This window comes from Stenella coeruleoalba, assembly GCF_951394435.1.
Source record: "Stenella coeruleoalba genome assembly, chromosome: 13".
In the NCBI taxonomy this organism is placed as follows: domain Eukaryota; kingdom Metazoa; phylum Chordata; class Mammalia; order Artiodactyla; family Delphinidae; genus Stenella; species Stenella coeruleoalba.
In genome coordinates, this window is record NC_137159.1 from 83,280,740 (window position 1) to 83,301,589 (window position 20,850).

Below are 20,850 nucleotides of genomic sequence, written 5' to 3' on the forward strand. Positions count from 1 at the left end.
ATATAGAAACAGGTTTGGAAATAAATTTCCTGTTTAAGGCATATTGAGGTCTAGTGGCTATTCATATTTCAAAATATATACGAATACTTAGCCGTGTCACACTACGGAGAAGTTGGGATTGTGGATGGGGTAGTGGCAGGGGATGCATTACCTCCGTGAGTTTATTGCAATTTGTAGTATGACCTTTAGCCTTTTTGACTCAAAAACACCAGAATTGAGCTATTTTTCGGGGATAGATCCACAGTAATCAAGCTCGTGTGACTGATATATAAAACCAAGAATATTAGTTTATTCATTTACAGTGAGGAATAACTAGCACAGAGATTGAAGTACTTGTGTTGGCGTGACCAGTAAGATCTCATTCAGGAGGCAAGTAGACTCACATAGGAATCAAGTCATAATGAGGGAGTTGCTTAGTAATGTGGCATTATAACAAGAGAAGTGGATGGCTTTTCAGGTGTTTAATGGCCATCATCTCCAGGGTAGGGCATGGATGAATCGGTGGTTGATTGACTGTGATTCACACTCCCCTAGACTATGCAGTTAGCCCTTTGTATCCAAGGGGGAATGATTCCAGAAGCCCCCAAGGGTACCAAAATCTGCAGATGCTCAAGTCCCTTCCATAAAATGATGTAGTACAATGGATAGGGTTGGCCCTCCATATAAGCAACTTCCTGATTATGACTGTATATTGGATCCTTTTCCTTCAATGTCTGTAACCCTTTTCTGTTTCCATGCCTCTTAGCACTGTTCTTTCTGACTGACTCATCCTTATTTGTAAAGTAGATTTACTTTACATACTGTAGGATTAGAGTCAAGTCTTGCATTCCTATTAATTTGCTATACAAATACATATATGTATGTATTATAGACAAAATAAAGTCTTTTCCTTCAGTGGTTTATAGTTAAGAGCAGGGAGATGTGTGTTCCCAAAGTATACTCTGTTTCTTCGAGAAGGTTTCCAAAGCCTTGACTTGGAAAAAATTACATCCACAGGCTTGGGTGACTATAAATATGGGGGACCAGGGGAGCGAGGCCAAAGAAGCATTAGGATAACACCCAGGTTTCTAACTAGGGCAACTGAGGGCTTTTCTTTCCTAAGACAGAAAATTGAGTAGGGGAGGAGAATCAACAGCAGATTGTATTAGGAAGGCAAATTTAATATATTTTAGATGAGTAAAGTTTAAAGGGCCAGTGGCCCATCCAGGTGTCAATAAATACAAATAGGAGCACCTTGCCTGGTGTTTAAGAGAAAGACTTGTGTTGTGGTGCGTGGTGATGGAGGTTTGTGTACCAAACAGTGTTCTAAGTAATTTGTATTGAGTCATTCAGTCTTCACATCAGGCTGCTGAGAAGTAGGGATTGTCATTAACTCTTTTTAACAGTAAACTGAGGTATGAGCTGCAAAAGTAAATTGCCCAGCCAGGTAAAGGGCAGATTTGTGAGTAATCAGCATGTAGATAATTGGCTGAAGTCCTGCCAAGAAATATCTAAAATGAACCCACATCTTGTCAGTTACCTTAAAAATGGATAGTGAGCTGTAGAAGTAGTTGAGATCCATGATTATTCTAATGAAACATTTCCTCCTAGTAGCAGATTGCATTTTCATAGTTAATTGTCAGATTTTTAGAAAGTGTAGTCTCTTAAAGACAGACACTTGTTGGATTAAAGAAGGGAGGAAGGGAGCACATTAACTATCCTTAAAAATTTAGTTAATCCTTTAAAAGAGGGGAGGAAAACACTTGTTCTTCACTAGCCAACTCAATCCTTTGCACATACTTAATACGAAAGAACTTTTGTCCTTTTAAATAATCTGAAATACTATGCTCTGCAAACATGAAGTATCACACATGTATTGTTATTCAGCATCTTGTAATACTTCTGTGTTGTTACAGTTTTGGAAGAGTTGTTTTCATAGATTATGACCAGGAATTTTCCATTTACTCAGTATTGTAGTTGCTGTAATTATTCTACTTGGTGACTTCTCTTTTATTCCATTACTCCTTCCTTTGCAACTCTAAAAAGGTTTTTCCAGTAAAGGTCTGAGTGGGAACTTCTGTCTTTGTCTGGAAATGTCTTTGTTTTGCTCCTGCTTTTATGTGGTACTTTAATTGGTTTTGGAATTCTAGCTGACAGTTGTTTTTCTCCTCACTTTGAAGATACTTGATTGTTTTCTGATGAAAAATCAACTGTCAGTCATACTGTTGTTTCTTCCTTTATAGGTAACATGTCATTTCTCTGGTTGCTTTTAAGAATTTTCTTGTCTTTGACATTCTGCAATTTTGCCATGATGGTCTAGGTATGAATTTATTTTTATTTTATTTTGCTTGGGATTTAGTGTGCTTTTCCACTTTGAAGATTATTTATATTCGTAACTGGGAGAATCTCAGCCATTAGCTCTACATAACGTCTCTTCCTCATTCTTTCTGTTTTCTCCTGGAATTCCTGTTGCATATTACCTTAGACATATCTTAGACATCTCTTTCTACTTGCATCTTTTGACTTATCCACACTTGTTTCATCTTGTTAGTTCTGTGTTCTGTGGCGTTTCCTCAAATATGCCTTCTGTTTTACTTTTTTTTTTTTTTCTTCTTTTAATTCTAAAAGCTCTCTCCCCCACCTCCAAGCTACTTTTTCTTAATTCACTGTATCCTGTTCTTTGTCTGGACTTCTGTTTTGGGTTGTTTTAATCAAGAAAATTTTCAAACTTAACAAAAATAAAGAGAATGCTATAATAACCCCCCATGTACCCATTACCCTGCTCTAGCAATTGTAAATTTTGTTTTGTTTATATCCCCAACACACACACACCCATTATTTTGAAGCCAGTCCTGGGCGTCATCCATTTAATCCATAAATATTAAAATACATATCTTTAAAGGATTCTTTAAAAGAGTCTTTAGACCTTTTTAATATACTTATGTTTTATTACACGGTGTTTCACTTTTTAAGCTCTTGGGTACTAACCATCTGTTTGTCTGCTGATCCCTCATGGTGGATCTGTCCCTTGATTAGTTTTGTTATTTTTAAAAATTCAGATGTAGTTTTTCCTGTGGAACTTGTGTGTGTGCCTTGGATTATGGAAGTGGTTTTGATGATTTGTTTCTGCTGGGCACACTAAGCCTCGGCCCACTTTTACAGATTTTCAGCTCGTGGACTCACACATCATGTATGAAATAAAAATTTGAAGAGCACCTGCACAGAACATGCATTTGGGTTTCAGTGTTTCATGGGGGACGACACCCACATCCACCCACACCCCCAAAAGCCCAGGAAATAGCTTTCTTGGTACTTCTCAGCAGTGATAGACACAGTTTTTCTAGGGTCCTTACCCCTTACACATCACTGTCATTGTGTTGTAAGTTTTTACTTTTTTGCTCTAACTTCATTTCCTCTTCCTATCTAGCACTTGAATATCTCCCCTTCCTTCCTTTGGAGCTTTGCTGTAATTTTTTCTTCTATTCTGTTTAGCATTTTTGATTATTTTTAGACGGGAAAGTCTGCTTGGTCTTACTGTATTGCCACAACCAGAAATCATGTTTCTACCCATCTATTTTAAGGTGAAGAGTCATAAATTTCTTAAATACTCCATACAAGAGTGAGTTAGAGGGGTGTGTGTGTGTGTGTGTGTGTGTGTGTGTGTGTGTGTGTGTTAATCTGATACACTGCTATTCAGGTAACATTTAATATGTGTTACTATTTCATCTGGTGAGGTAGACAATACCTAAAAACACATTCGGACTTGTATTTCAATTAAAAGTCTTCGGTTCGTGTATTTGTGCTAAAATCGAATAGTTACATTAACTTGTGCTTCTCACATTTGTCAGAAATGTTGGTAATATTAGATCTGATTTAATGTAACAGAAAAATATTAATAAATGCAGTTTTACTGCTAGGCAGAGTCTTTATTGTTTAATATTTATTTATTTAATTTACTTATTTACTTGGCTGCTCCGGGTCTTACTTGCGGCACGCGGGATCTTTAGTTGCGGCATGCACATGGGATCTAGTTCCCTGACCAGGGATCGAACCCGGGCCCCCTGCATTGGGAGCTTGGAGTCTTAACCACTGTGCAACCAGGGAAGTCCCAGACAGAATCTTTAAGTACATGAAGTTATATGAGATACATCTGGAAAATGGACTAATATCATTAACATATATCCCTACATATCAGTAAGGGAAAAAACTCACTGGGAAAATGGCAAAGGATATAAACATACTGTTTAAAGAAAACTGCAAATAAAACCGTAGTAAGATGTTTTTCCTTATTAAATTGGAAAAGATAAAAAATGATAATACCTTGGGTTCAGAAGGATGTTGAGAAATTGGAACACTTACACATTGCTAATGGGGATGTAAATTGAAATTGCCCCAAGGAAGGACAGTTAAACATCTGTCTTCCAAGGATCAAATGTACATTTGGCACATTGTTGGAAATATCAACAGATTTGAAGCAACTTAAATGTTCATCAGAGGAAACTAAATAATCATGGTATGCCCATACAGTGGACATACATAATACTGTTCAGTGTTCTATAACATGAGGCAGTTATAAACGTATGAATATGGAATGATCTCCGAGGGATTATTACATGGAAAAGGCAAGGTGTAGAACAATGTATGTAGTATGCTAACATGAGGGAGGGGGAATGTACGTGGATTTTAAATGTTTAAAATATCTGGAAGAACATACAAGAAACTGGTGATGATGGTTACCTTGGGAGGGGAAGAACTGGCTGGCTCAGGATCCAAGGAAGGGAGAGAAACTTTGTTTTTCACTTTTGAGTTTTAGGTGATGGACAGTATTATGTATTATTTTAATGGAAACCAGAGTCTTATTGTGTGTGAAAAGAAGATACAAGTAAGGGAAGAAGAATCCTGTGAGGTTGAATTTGAATTCTGGATATATCAGTATGAGATCATGATTTTTCAAAAAAAAAAAAATGCTGAAGGAGTGAAACAGTGAGAACAGAATGGGGGAGATTTCTTTTTTCCTTTTTCAGAAATTTGAGAGTGGTAGTTAATTAACTGTTGTACATTATTACTTTGATAAAAATAATTACAAAAACAAATAATTCAAGAAAAGCCCTGTGCCATCTTAAGCCCTATAATACATGTGAAATTCTCTTGCTGTTGCATCCATTTCAGTATGTTGCCATGTCATGGTTAATGTTCATTTGACAAATAACGAGTCTTACTCTGTGGTAGGCACTGTGCTAAATACTTAACATACGATATACAGAATTTTGTGAATGAAAAATATTAAGGAAACATTTTCATCTAGAAGTTGCTCTGCTTAACAGGTTGCTCCTTTGATTTAATACCTTAGAATTAGCATAGATTATTAAAACTAGAAAATATTTTGATTATTTTATAGAAGAAATTAAACTAAGGAACTTGCTCTAGATGGAGACTCTAGAACCAGATGTTTGGTCCAGCATTCATTCCACTGAGGTTCAATTGTGAAATTTGGTTCCTTTTTAAAATGTACTTTTGCTGGTTTGGAAAGTTTTTTTTTTCTACTTATTTCTTTTTGTTTTAAAAAGATTTTACTGTCTTCAGTGACGTTCTACCTGTTTGTGCAATTGTGCCTTTTCCTATGCCATGGGCTCTGTGCCTTGGACTGTTTTCTTCCTCCATGCTTTCTGCCTGTTTGTAAAATGCAATAGAATTTTCTGGATGAAATATGACTTCCTTCTTGAGTATTGAATTTTTCTTTGATTTTGGTCTCTTGGAGTTAAAACCTAATTAAGAGTTAGTTATTGTCTAGAGACTTTATTCTTCCTACATGTCAGTGGTTCTTTGTACTATATATAATACTTGAAGTTGGGATGTTAGAAAAATTTAGCTCTTACCATTAGATAAATGTTCCATTTGTTGAATAGTTATGTTACCCTATGTACTATATTAATTCTTTTTTTAATATAAATTTATGTATGTATGTATGTATGTATGTATGTATGCATAGGGTCCTCGTTGCTGCGCGCAGGCTTTCTCTAGTTGTGGTGAGCGGGAGCCGTTCTTTGTTGAGGTGCGCAGGCTTCTCAACGCGGTGGCTTCTCTTGTTGCGGAGCACGGGCTCTAGGTGCCTGGGCTTCAGTAGTTGTGGCACACGGGCTTAGTAGTTGTGGCTCACGGGCTCTAGAGCACAGGCTCAGTAGTTGTGGCGCATGGGCTTAGTTGCTCCACGGCATGTGGGATCTTCCAGGACCAGGGCTTGAATCTGTGTCCCCTGCATTGGCAGGCGGATTGTCAACCACTGCGCCACCAGGGAAGTCCCTATATTAATTCTTTTGTTTGCTTTACTAATTAAACAACTTAAGGCCAAAGCCTCATCTCTCATAGATATGCTCCATTATTTTATAGGGTAGTGCTAAGAATGCTAGCTTTATTTTCAGATTCTAGCCCCATTTAATTAATAATATGACTTTTTGTAAGTTTCTTGATTCCTAGGTGATTTTATTCACTTGTAAAATTATCATAATGGTTCTTATATGTAAATAATACATGGAAGAGTGGTTAGAATAGGGCGTGGCACATACTGAACACATATATTTGTTGAATGAATAATGTAATCTTTTATGGTAATGTGTGCTGCTTAAACAGATAAAAGTATACAGATAGTGACTAGTATATGTGCCATAAAGTTAGAGATTGAACATGTTAATAGTGTTTTATTTAATGAATTTCAGTAAGCTGATAGGAAATTGAAAATCCTTAGAACATTTTTTGTTTCCTGTTGATTATTTTGTTTGTATTTCAAGGCTCTTCATTGGTTACCTGCTCTCTTAAAAAAAATCAGTTTGGAAAAAAAAATCAGTTTGGTATATAAAGAATAAGCTATATAATGAGGAAGAAGAGCAGCTTATTTTGTCTATAAAACAAATCACTTATAAATGAATTTAAGATAAAAGTATTCGTTTGTTGAATGCCACACATGGACTCTTACCACTGAAGGTAAATTAATTGTCTTGGAAAAGCTGTGGAAGTGATGGTAGGATTATTGTATGTAAACATAATTCACTCCTAGAGATAGAGTTAGTACTGGAGTTTTGTTATTCTTCCTAACCTTTTCTCTAAGGTTTTGGGTTGAAGAGGAATAATTACTATACTAAATTTACATCACTGTTATTTCTCACAATTTCATTTCTTGCATAGTTCTTTACTGCTTTTATGATGTAATCCTTTTTATTGTTATTCCCATCCTATTTTTCTGAGATTAAGCTTATTCTGAGGTCCTTTAGCATCTCCAAAAACGACCTGTATAATAATACCTTATATTTTTTCCTCTGACTTTGCTTGTATTTGAGTTTCTTTCGTCTAGAATGTTTTGTTACTAGTGCATCTTGTAATTTTGGGTAGTAAGTGCCCTGACTTCTTCACAGATCTCTCAGATTCTCAAAAAGGAATGTACTTCTTGCATTCTGCCTCTCAATCGGGTAACACTCAACACTGAAGGGAGCCCCAATCTTAGTTCTCCAAGCCTCCCAGGATCATAAAATTTGCTGGTTGAAGCGTTACAAAGGGGATCTCCTGCTTAATTGACAAGAATAATGTAAAGGGGGAATTAGTGGAGGAACTTTTAACTACATTAATGTTAAAAATTGATTCCCTTCCTCTCTCCTGACTTCTTATCAATGACCTTATCTGGGAAGATTTTCTTATTCCAGGGAGCCACTTGTCATTTTGGTTTTTACTCTCTGACCTGTATTGAGTCTTTTTTTTTTTTTTTTTTTTTTTTTTTTTTTGCTGTACGCGGGCCTCTCACTGTTGTGGCCTCTCCCGTTGCGGAGCACAGGCTCCGGATGCGCAGGCTCAGCGGCCATGGCTCACGGGCCCAGCCGTTCCGCGGCATGTGGGATCTTCCCGGACTGGGGCACGAACCCGCGTCCCTTGCATTGGCAGGTGGACTCTCAACCACTGCCCCACCAGGGAAGCCCAGAGTCTTTTTTATAATTTAATTTTTTTAACAAAAAATTGTGCACCTAGGCTCTATATACCTTAAGTATTTATAGCCTTTATTCTATGTGGTATTAATAATTAATAACTGGTATTGATGTAATACCTGATACAGCCGTAAATCGTTTTGGTAAGACATGAAACAGAATCCATTGTCTTTTAATTGGGCTAAAATCTACATCGCTACTACTGATAGCACATGGAAAGACAGAATTATTCTGTACCTGTTGTTTCCTTCACAGAGAGCTAGTGGCATCTGACAAAGAACCATGATACCTGGCTGAAACTCCAGGATGGAAGTAATGCACAAGTCACTTTATAAAAGCCAACACTGTAAATCGTACGTAATGGCTATATGCAAACTAGTGATCAAAGTTAATAATTTTAGAAGGGAAAAGTTTACAGTTAGCTTATAAGTGGCTGTGTAAACCGGTGCAGTAGCTGTTTAGCAGCTTTCCAAATCCTTGGAAGGCCATTGTGCCAATAAGAGAGTCCTCATGAGCATCCCCACATCTGGCTCAAGTGACTGAGCGGGGATGAGAGCTAGAATCACATTCCTCTCCTCTCCCCAAGTCCTCATTCTAGTCAGTCAGACTTTTCTCAGCCCCTGCTACCACATTTCTGCCACATTTAATCATAAAGTACTAGGTCTTAAATGTTCCAAGTAGCTTTTTTTTTTAATTGTAAATACTGTCTGTACCAGAGCTGGTGCTGGCACTGTTTTGGAGATCCTCTATGGGATCTCATATTAACTGCCTGACTTACTTGCGAGTAAAAGAAAAGTGAGAGGCCCTTCCATTTTACATTGTAGTTCGTTAGTTTGGATTTAAGCCAGGGGTGTTGGTTCCCGCAGTATAATACTGTGTTTGCATTATTTGATACTGCTTCTCAGAATCTACTCTTGTTTAAATTATTTTTTTTTTTAAGATAGAGATGACTGAGTCAGTTTGACGTTTAGAAGCTTTGTGAATGTTTTTGTGGCTGTCTCACCATTGCCCCCCACTTCCTCCCCAGAAACCCCCTAAATTCAGGTGTTCCATAGAAATAGTTTTAAAATTGGAAGTCATCCATGATATGTAAAAATGGTATTAGAGGAAAAATTTAAAGTAGTATGATTTTGTAAGATTCTGGGAAAGAGTTTTCCTCAAGTTTATTTTAATAAATAACCATTATAATTGTATTGGTGATGGTGAGCAGGAGAAACTCTTACAACATGATCCTTCAGTTCTTTTCCCACTTAAGAGTATGACGGTGCAGAAGCAGCATTTATTTTCATTTGGCTTTAGTGTTTGGGTGTAGCCCATCTATTTCTTCCCTTCTTGGCTCAGCGGCTTTGCAGATGTAAGCCACACTTTTGATACTTGCCACTTTTATAACGTATAAATTTCTGGGGCTTCATTAGGTAATTTTAGTGTAATACTAAGTTTAACTTCCCCTGAGCTTCAGACCCTTTTAAAATATATTTTTTTAACCTAAACATATTTTTCATTAAATTTAAGGATTTAAAATGTTTCTCTGTTTATTTTCTTTAAAATAATATGCATATAATCATTGCATTTTGTTTAGGTTCTTTTTATTCAGATAAACAGCAAGAAAGCTCTTGAGTTAAAACTACATTTTCTAAACCATATTCTACTTCTTTAGTATCTATTTGTTGATTTTACTCCCCCCAAATTTTATTCACCATAAAGTTTCTTATTACAAAAAGATTTTTAAATTACTTAGCATCAAGTAAAATTGATAATCCAAGAAGGTGTCTATCATATTCATTTTTTGTGACTTTTTAATACTCCTGGGCACACCTTGTACAAATATCTCAGTTTGAGAGGCACTAGCTCATTGGATCAAGTGGACATTTCTTGGTATGAAGTGAGGGATAAAAGACATACTTAAATACTAACCTAATTTTTAAAAATAGTTGTATTTGATAGACATGACTGTCACATTGCTAGGTAAGTTTTTAGGCCACTTGCTCTCAACCCCTAGACTCACCCTGTTTTTGGATGAGCGCTGGTCGCAGAGGACACTGAGTAGCCCTACTCTGGGCCGTGATGACTTACTTACTCTGTGATTACACTCTTCTTCATATTTGATGTCTTAAACATTTCATTTCCCCTCCCTAAAACTGCACATCCTTGTTTTCTAACTGCTGCATTCCTTCTGTTACTTCTTGACAAGGCAAATATCCCTTCCCCAGGGAAGCCTGTCTTTACAGTGATCATCACCAACAAAGCTAGACATTCCCTCTCTGTGCTTCCATAGCCCCTTATTCACATATCTGTACTGTTAATGGTATACTTACCTCTTATTAGACTGTGAACTCTTTGAGGGCAAGGACCTTATTTCCCCTCTGGTCAAATACAGTGCCTAGCACCTAGCAGGTATCAGGAAATGCTTGCTTCAGTGAGTGGATGAGTGGACAGACAGGCTCTTTCTAATTAGTGTTTGATGTGATATAGCTCTACCATTAGAAATTATGACTTGCTATGACCCCAGAGCATTCAACTAATGGCAACCACCTGACCCCTGCTCTCTAGCCATGTTTCCAATCCAGGGTGGTATGGTGTGGAGTTACTATGGCAGTTATTTTTGCTAGTACCTAATGTTTTAACTTATTTCTTTCAGGAATTGTTGGATAAGTATTTAATAGCCAATGCAACTAATCCAGAGAGTAAGGTCTTCTATCTGAAGATGAAGGGAGATTACTTCCGGTACCTTGCTGAAGTTGCTTGTGGTGATGATCGGAAACGTAAGTGTATTTGGTTTATGGGTAAAGCTAAAGTATAAAAGAGAGGGAGGATAAATTTATAATGTTACCTTACATTCTCAAACATGAAAACAGTTATGACTTTACATTATGTGCTCTTTATAAAAAATTAAACTCATAAACTCTCTGATTATAACCTGATAAGATATTATTAAAAACAGGCTTAATCTTTTAGGCTTTAGAATTTGGTTCACCATATTTTTAGCCCCAGAGTTCTTTGCATATGCTTTGGGTGATTCTGTTGTGTCACATGGTCTTCAGCATCTTGTATCTTGAAACTTAAGATAACTGGAAATTACATGTAGAGTAGAAACAGGACATTGTACTTTTTCTACTTGACATATTAATTTATTAATTACTACCTATTTTGAGGGATCATAACATTGACTACTAATTACACATAACCAGATTTCTGAGGAGGAGAGGTCAGATGAGAGTTTTATTGCTGGTATATAATTTATCACAGAAAACACAGCTATGGGGAAAAGAGTAACCTGATTTCCTAACTTGATTGTAAAACAGTCAAAGTAAATTTATTAGCAGTGAACTCAGTCTCCTGGAGTATTGGTAGCTGAGTGTACGGTAGTATATTGTGCATGTGCCTGCTAGTCTAGGTAGAAGCAAGTCTGGGTAGAAGTATCACTTAAGTCCTTATTTTTTTTCCAATAAGTTTATTATTTTGTTCGTCATTTTACCCTATCCAAAAAGGGCATGCCCCACAAATGGTTATTACAGCCTCCTCTTCCTCTCTCTCAGAGAGTTACTAAAAGTGAGACAGTTTTAGCATCCCCAAAATTAGTGTAATTGAAAATATAAAGAGAAAACTTTTGTACCTTGCTGTAATAGAATCTGTATACTAAACTGTTGTGTTATCAATATATAATTTCTGTTGCCATAATGATAAGCAAAATTGAATGTGACAGATATTTGCACAGGACTGAACATTTAAACGTCAACTAGTCAAAGGGATATCTTTGGGAGATTGGGCCATAGCCCCAGCATTAATCTGATCTGACCCTTTCTGGCTCATTGGGATTTTCTTGTCCTATACGTAGAACACTCCAGTAGTCTGGGATTTGTAAATAGTCTGTATTTACAAAGTCTAGATGCTGAGACGCTTTAGAACTCTCATTGTAATGCCTCCTTATGTGCTGGACACCAAGAGCTCCTTAGTTAAATGTGAGGGCCATACCAGCTATGTTTAGATCAGTGAATGTGCCATTGAAGAAGAAGGAGGAAAGGCACATATTTGGGCTTTAAAGGGATAACTTGATTTCTGTTAGGTCAGTCCTTCTAGAGCTGTAATGGGCCCAATGGCCTCATTCAGAAAACCTAACCTTTTCAAAACATGATATAATCAGATTAGTGCTGGTAGTTCTTCCTGAACATTTTGTTCAGGAAGGTGACATTTTTATTAAGCCAGTAATCAAACTCTGGTCAGCAGATTTTGATCTATATACTGGTGCTTTTATATTGCCTTTCACATAATACATGTTGATACCGAGGGTCAGTGTTATTTCTACAGATAAGTCACAAAAATAGAGATTTTGGTGGTGATGATCTTTGTAAAATGCTTCCATTATTGTGGGAAGGGATATTGCCGCTGATTTTTTTCAAGTTTTATTGAGATATTATTGACATATATCAAATTGTTTATAATTGCTGCATTTTCAGGTAATAAAATTAAAAGACATGAAAGAAGAAAAGTGTTTTAGCCCCAGAGATGAAAAACCTGATACACTGTCTCATGTTTTTTTTATTAAGCTGATTATAAACAAGCAACATTATAAACTAGTTTTTTAATAGCCCAGTACAGGATAATGTTTTTGGTTTGCTACTGTGCTTTTAAACGAAGGCTACAGAGAGAAGTCTGGCTCTACCGAGTTAGTAGCATAGGTTAAAGGTATTACTGTATACTGGGTGGATATTTCCAGTATCATGCTTTTTTATTTCGTTTTTTTCCCTTCACAGAAACGATAGATAATTCCCAAGGAGCTTACCAAGAGGCTTTTGATATAAGCAAGAAAGAGATGCAACCCACACACCCAATCCGCCTGGGGCTGGCTCTTAACTTTTCTGTATTTTACTATGAGATCCTTAATAACCCAGAACTTGCCTGCACACTGGCTAAAACGGTAAGATGTGTTTCCAGAAATACCCTCTTTAGGTTATTTGAGATAGCAAGCATGTTAATTTCTAGGTATTTTACTTGGATATCCAGGGATGATTTCTACATTTATTTGGATATCTCCTTTTTCTTACCATCGTGACCACCTACCACCATCCTTCTCAAGATCTTACTCTCCCAGCTATGGTTGTAAGCAGTAAGATCTGTCTAAAGAGCATATTGGTCAGAGTAATCAAAAAAGTATGAGAGAAATGTAAAGGATTGGAAAGTAATGCCTGCCAGGTTTGATCAGTAGAATCTCTGCATTCCTCAAAGTGTTTCAAAATGGAAGTGTTCCAAGGGGTTTTTGCAAATAAATACTAGTTCTTATTTGTAAAAAATATATTGGGCATAGCTACTGTGCTGTCTGTCCTGTGAAAGAACTAAGAAATGCTTGTTTACTGATTAAGTATGTATAACTTGATAAGTTTTAGTCATCCTCAGAAATTCTTAAGCTGAGAATCCGAGGCAGTGATTTCATTGAGTTTTGTTTTAAGTGATAATAGAACATAAAGTGGATGTTCATCTATTTTATAAAAATGGTTTGTGACTATAGAGTACCAGTGTGTGTCAATGTGAATATTGTTTACCGTGGATATTAATACTTGTCAGGCTTTTGATGAGGCCATTGCAGAGCTTGACACACTGAATGAAGATTCATACAAAGACAGCACCCTCATCATGCAGTTGCTTAGAGACAACCTAACAGTGAGTTTTTCATACTTTTAATTTTATTTCCTTTTCAGGAACAAAAGTATTAATACTTTATTCAGGCTCCTTGTGTTTTGGGGCACCTATATTAGAGCTACACTTGCTCTTAGAAAATGATTATATAAAAATTACATAAAAATATTAAATATGTATTAGTATTTTGTATAGGACAACTGTTCTTCGTAGGCAGATTTTCAAGCTGAATAGGCATTTTATCAGACCTTCCTGAGAAAGTACTAAGATTTTAGGAACTCATAATATTAACATTATTGACTCTTTATTTGACTGGTATGAAGATGTTGATAAATTATGTTAATATAGAAAGTTTGTCTTTTTTAATTTGTTTTTTCTTTTGTTTTTCTCCCTACCTCTTGTATAGACAGGGGATGGAGGAAAAAGTAATGGTGAAAAAAATACAGGTTGAGCTTTACTTAGCTTCTTTTGTAGGTTCAAGTAAATTGGATAGGTCAGAATCTTAGACAAAATGTGGAAGAAATACACCTTTTAATATAAATGTAGTTCTCCCGCCCCCCCCCAGATTTGATGCTTTATCTTCTACTAGATAAAAAAAATTTTAACATTAGCACCCTATCTGTTCAACTTTGCTGAAGAGAGAAATTATGAAGACAGTTCATTCCCAGCCATTAGAAATCCCTCTGGTTGTGAGGTGACAATAGAAAAATGATCAGCATAAATAGCTTCTATAGAAGAAAAACAAACTGAGCAATTAACCTCTTTCCAGATACACCGTGGAGCTATCTTTTTTTTGGAGGGGGGGCTCTCACTGTTGTGGCCTCTCCCGTTGTGGAGCACAGGCTCCGGACGCGCAGGCTCAGCGGCCATGGCTCACAGGCCCAGCCGCTCCGCGGCATGTGGGATCTTCCCGGACCGGGGCATGAACCCGTGTCCCCTGCATCGGCAGGCAGACTCTCAACCACTGCGCCACCAGGGAAGCCCACGTGGAGCTATCTTTTAACTAGTTCTGTTTTCTCTCTCCCAGAGAGAGTTCTTTGGGGATATTTGTTTGTCTTTATTTTAGTATCTTAATAATGACTTAAAGGTTAAGACTTCAGCTTTGCTAAAATTGCCACTAGTGTCTTGGTGCTGGTCTAATAGAAATCCATTTTGTGAACTATTATTATGCATAGTCGACAAGTATTGACTATTCCCTTTTTCACTTCATTGTTCCATCCTAAAATTAGAGAGACTAACATCCTACCTAATTCAAGAACCGTATCTACATATCTTCACGCACACATGCTGCTTCCCTGTAACTTAACATCGTTCACTCCTGTTTAACTCTTTGCAGCATACAAAGTAAGCCTGCTTCTTTTTCTATATGATAGCCCTTCAAGTACTTGGCAATGGTGACTTTGACCATGGTCCCTGCCCACCCCCCAAAAAATTTGTTTTGGCCTTATTAATCTCATAAATTATATTTTAGTAGTGCTTTTAAAAAGAGCATTGGGCTGCCAGAAATTGAGAGAGCATTAAATTCTAAGGATGTTAGTTACCTTGTTTTTATCTGAGATTATAGTAAGCTTTGAAAACGTACTCAAATAGTGTATATGTGTTTGTCATTTTGCAAATGCACAGTGAAAGGAATACAGGGGTACACTTTGGGAGGAGTTGGTGAAATATAACTTCCAGTCTTAGTCATAATCTCTATTGTTTAATTTACTGCTCTAAGAATTACATTCTGATATAATAATAAGACTTGAAATAATTGATCTAGAAATAGTAACTTAATATGATTTTTTTTTCTAGTTATGGACATCAGACAGTGCAGGAGAAGAATGTGATGCGGCAGAAGGGGCAGAGAACTAAGTGCATACAGGGTGTCATCCTTCTTCCCCTCAAGAAACCTTTTTACTCATCTCCATTCCTTATTCCATTTGGATTTCCTATAGCAAAGAAACCCATTCATGTGTATGGAATCAACTGTTTATAGTCTTTTCACACCGCAGCTTTGGGAAAACTCCATTCCTTGATTTGTGTTTGTCTTGGCCTTTCTGGTGTGCAGTTACTGCTGTAGAAAAGTATTAATAGCTTCATTTCATATAAACATAAGTAACTTCCAAACACTTATGTAGAGGACTAAAAATGTATCTGGTATTTAAGTAATCTGAACCAGTTCTGCAAGTGACTGTGTTTTGTATTACTGTGAAGATATGAAAATGTAGTTAATTACAGTTTAAAGAGTGTTCTGCATAACTTCCTGATTTCTACATTCCCTCCCTTACTCTTCTTCGGGGGTTTTCTTTCAGTAAAGCAACTTTTCCATCCTCTTAATATATTCCTTTTTGGTAGGAATCCAGAAGTATTAGATTGAATGGAAAAGCAGTTGACATTTTGAGGCTGGAGGTCACAAATTAAAATGCCTCCTGTATCATATATGATGGAGGTCTTGCGTATCTGTGACAACAGGGAGTTTCCTCATTCATTCTTCATTTGCTGCTGTTTAAGTTGACAACTTCCCTTCCCAATAAAAATTCACTTACACCTCCTGCCTTTGTAGTTCTGGTATTCACTTTACGATGTAATAGAAGTAGCATGTTGCTGCCAGAATACAAGCATTGCTTTTGGCAAATGAAAGTGCATGTCATTTCTTAATACACTAGAAAGGGGAAATAAAGTACACGAGTCCAAGTCTAAAACTTCAGTACTTTTCCATGCAGATTTGTGCACATGTGAGAGGGTGTCCAGTTTGTCTAGTGATTGTTAGAGAGTTGGACCACTATTGTATGTTGCTAATAATCATCGACTGTAGTCCCAAAAAGGCCTTGTGAAAATGTTATGCCCTATGTAACAACAGAGTAACATAAAATAAAATTACATTTTATAAACCATTTACTATGGCTTTGTAACAATTACATACTCATATTTTAAGGGACAGGTGACTTTACTACTTTCTGAAGTTATTGATACTTCCCTTTTATCTCATGTAAAATGGAGTAGTGGTACCCATTTTTCTGCATTGTGATACACTTGTCTAGGGATGCCTGGACCTGTATAAAATTGGACTCCATTTCTTAAGAGTTAGTGTTTTACCTTAGATCAGTTTTGTGGACCCTCTCTTCCTTAGATGTAAATGATATTAGCTAACTGTTAAATGAAATAAAGTGGACATTTTAAAACTAGAAAAGTTAAAATTACGTGATTGTGAATGCTTTGGCTGGTGTTAGAATTACGTTTCAGTGGATATTCAAACAGAATGTCAGAGTTTAAGAGTACCTTGTTTTGTTTTCAGATAATTCTCTTTGTAAACACTCAGTTGTACCATTGGTGAGTTCAGAATAATTTGGGTTTTATGATATTGCCATGGCTAGTATACTAGCCTGTCTTAGTATTGGCCTGAGAATTTATTTTAAAGTCAGAAAATAATCTGAAAAATTAAGCTGTGTAGGATTATCCTTTTTCTCCTAAAAGTGTAACTATGAAACAAGGTTTTGTTTGCACTTGATTTGTTTTCTGAGGGGAAATGAAAAGACAGAATTGAAGGGGACTTGCAGAAATTATCCATTTAAATAAGATTAATAGAACTCTGGCCGCCAAAATCTAAATCAGTAAGACAGTGCTTTTTAAATAAAAATTTCAATAAACATTGAAAGAACATTGTGAATTAGGAGAAAAAAATATCAGTCCTAACAAAGTTGTAAGTACTGAATAAAGTAATGACTACATTACTTTGGTGAGTTATGAAAGTAGCCTTCTTTCTTAAAGAGCAGATTAGTCCCAGGTTATCTCCTTGCTTTAGGAGAGGTGAGCATCTTTAAAAGGGGGCCCAGCCTGTGGTATTATCTCTTTTTGACTCTCATTTTGGGGCCTCCTTGTACTAGATGTAGAGGATATTAATAGAATACTGCTAAGAACTCAGTCGGGGTAGAGGGAGGGTTTAAACCCAGGTTTGAGCTTTCTAACTTTTATAATTACTTTCTGAGATAGTTTAGAAATTTTAAATGTTAAACCTATTTTGTAGTTAGAACTTTTTAATTGGCAGTTTTCCCTTTAAAATGTCATTTAGGTTTTAATAACTGAAAATAACAGGAGGGTGGATTGCATCCTAACACTGATTATCCAAAATAGAAACATTAGGGATTTCTCTTCCAACATACAGTACATTCAGCCATGATTATTTGACCCGAGATTGGGAAAGAACAGTACGTTTTTTTGGACGGGATTGGTAGACTACAGTCATGTGTATAACTTCAAATATTTATCAGTAGAGACTGTTAGTTTTTTTAAAAGTCATGAAAAACACTAGGAAGCCCATTTAAAGTGTGTAAAAATTCTAATAGAGTAAAATATTTTGAGATCAGAATTCTAGTCACTTATATTTAACTGGACTGAGTTTTTTGTTTTGTTTTTGTGGAGTTGAGGCAAACATGCAGAAATATTTGAGGGCCTATTTTAGGCACAAACGTGACAATTTTTGTTAAATTATGAGCCTGAGTTTCTTTGGACTGGTTATAGATAGGTGTCATCTGATATGTTTAGGAAGACTCACTTTAAACTGATTAAGACAGTTATGTTGTATGTTTTATTCTGCCATATATCATCTTACCTTGTATAATTTGTGTTTCATCAGCTTTGCAAGAGGAGAGTTACCATTGTATATCATATATATTACCGTTGAATTTTGAGGCCATCACAATTAAGTACCAGTATAAACCACCTGCCACAATAACGTTTTTTTTAACAGAAACCACTAATTTTTTTTTTAATTAATTAATTTATTTTTTGGCTGTGTTGGATCTTTGTTGCTGTGCGTGGGCTTTCTCTAGTTGTGGCAAGCGGGGGCTACTCTTTGTTGCGGTGTGTGGGCTTCTCATTGCGGTGGCTTCTGTTGTGGAGCATGGGCTCTAGGTGTGTGGGCTTCAGTAGTTGTGGCTCATGGCTTTAGAGCGCAGGCTCAGTAGTTGCAGCGCACGGGCTTAGTTGCTCCAGGGCATGTGGGATCTTCCCGGACCAGGGATCGAACCCATGACCCCTGCACTGACAGGCGGATTCTTAACCACTGCGCCACCAGGGAAGTCCCCCACAATAACGTTTTTGATGCATTCAGCAGGTGCTTAAGAAACCTGTGGTGTCAATACCAGAAGATGAGTCCCAGACCATCATGAAATTCAGTTCACAGCAGACTTGCCATTTACTGGTTAGCCACAATTCACTTACAAAAGCCTTTAGACTTGATGCTTTAAAGGGAGTAATAATAAATAGTAAGTAATAATAAATACCCAGGGGGAGAAGCTGGAGACTGAACCATCTTCAGTTTAAAATTAGAACACCTTGAGCATGTCCATAAATGGTCTGGCCCTTCTGTTTTAGTTACAGGGACCCAGCATTGATTGAATTCATTTTGGTGCCTGGTCATGTATTAGGCACACACATTCACATTTAGTCCTATTTAATCCTCTCAACTGCCCTGCCAAGTTAATTTCGCCTTGACTGATAGGACATCTGATCAGAAAAATAATGAAGTTATTTGTCCAAAATTAATGTGTATTAAGCGGCAGACTTATAGTTTGAAATCAGGTGCCAAAAGCAAGTTCATTTCTGTGTCACTGTTGCCAGCTGTGCGTGCTTCAGCTTGTTTACTGTGGCCAGTAAATAGAATTATTTATCTTTTATTTTCTGTCGTATTGGGAGGGTTGGTTTGTTTTTTTAACTCTTCCTCCGCTTACCCTCAATCTGTCATTTTTGCCCTTGAGGAAAACCTTAAAAGCAGCTCAGGGAACATTAGGACATGCTGGACCTAACCCATGGTTACGGAAGCGAGTCCAAAAAAAATCAACTGAATTTCCCAAGGTCCCAGCTAATGTTTGACCTGAAGCTAGACAAAATTAGACCAAAAAAACAGATGAAAATAGTTCCAGATTCTCAGTAATTCTCTACTGCCTAAGTTGAAAAGAATTTTCAATGAAAATTATTTGTTCTTGCCACTCAGACTTAGAAAATGAAGGCTTTAATTTACATTTCCCTAGGAGGTTTTTTTAAAAGATGTTAGCCCTCTAATGATTTTCAGAAAGTAAGGAAATAATGTTCATTACCAAGCATTTGTCAAATTTATGGTTCAGATACGTTCTTCATTTTGTATGTTTCACACTGAAGGCCCTTGTGTTGTCAATGTTCATCGTATACTCAATACTTCAGTATAGTGATAAGGCCATCGGCCAGCGTTCTAGCCCAGGCGCCCCACTGGTAGCTGCATGTGATCTTGGGCCACCATCTCGGGGGCCTGACTTACCCATCTTCACAGGTTCTGTTTTTAAGCATCTTCACAAATAAAACTCAGCTTCATAAAATTTTTGAGGTAGATTTTTCTCCTGATTTATGAATGAGAAAACTGAGGCACAGAAGCTAATGATGTGTCCTAGAACTTGGGTCCTCATAGCTAAGTGAGTGGCGGTATCAGGATTCAAACCTGGGTAATCTACTTGAAAGTTGGTACTCTGCTGCTGTGCTATGTTGCCTTTTTTTGGAGATTAAAGCAGTAACAGTGCTTTTTAAAAATTTCATTATGACCGATTAGTGGATAGTGGAAACCTAATGGGTCACAGCCAGCTCTTTTATAATAGAAGTATATGGCATGGGAATTCCCTGGCGGTCCAGTGGTTAGGACTCGGTGCTTTCACTGCTGGGGCCCGGGTTCAGTCCCTGGTTGGGGAACTAAGATCCCGCAAGCTGCATGGCGTGGCCAAAAAATATATATATATGGCATGTTAATAGGGATAATAGTTTGTGAAATCATTTTCACTTTATGTGAAAAGTGGGTTGTGATGTAAAATTGATTTCAAATGAGTTTAAGAGCCATTTGTTCTAGATGGTCTTAGAGGTTTCTTTGCAATTCATGTCCTAGGACTGTTAAGTTCATAATTTCACTGTTGTGAATAGTATCAGAGTTTTTAATGGTGACATTGTTGGGTCCCTTCCACTTAAAGCGTTGTGTTAATGGCAACACTTTCTACTTTAGAATATGCTGAGCAGTGAGTCCATTAATGCCCTTTAGAAAAAAAGGGGACTCCCTCTTTTGAGGGCAATACTTTTTTTTTTTTGGCGGTACGCGGGCCTCTCACTGCTGTGGCCTCTCCCGCTGCGGAGCACAGGCTCCGGACGCGCAGGCCCAGTGGCCACGGCTCACGGGCTCAACCGCTCTGCGGCATGTGGGATCTTCCCGGACCGGGGCACGAACCCGTGTCCCCTGCATCGGCAGGTGGACTCTCAACCACTGCGCCACCGGGGAAGC

The 20,850-nt window shown here is 37.2% G+C and overlaps 1 protein-coding gene across 1 annotated transcript in view; it reads left to right on the forward strand.

Annotated features, from left to right (window-relative positions):
- The window catches only part of YWHAQ (tyrosine 3-monooxygenase/tryptophan 5-monooxygenase activation protein theta), a 32,171-nt gene extending 15,718 nt beyond the window's left edge, over positions 1-16,453 (forward strand). The window contains exons 3-6 of the mRNA XM_079940277.1: positions 10,585-10,708; positions 12,698-12,861; positions 13,506-13,601; positions 15,372-16,453. Of these exons, the coding sequence (XP_079796403.1) occupies positions 10,585-10,708; positions 12,698-12,861; positions 13,506-13,601; positions 15,372-15,431 (444 nt within the window). The 3' untranslated portion in view covers positions 15,432-16,453. The remainder of the gene's footprint in view (positions 1-10,584; positions 10,709-12,697; positions 12,862-13,505; positions 13,602-15,371) is intronic.
- Positions 16,454-20,850: the final 4,397 nt, after the last annotated feature.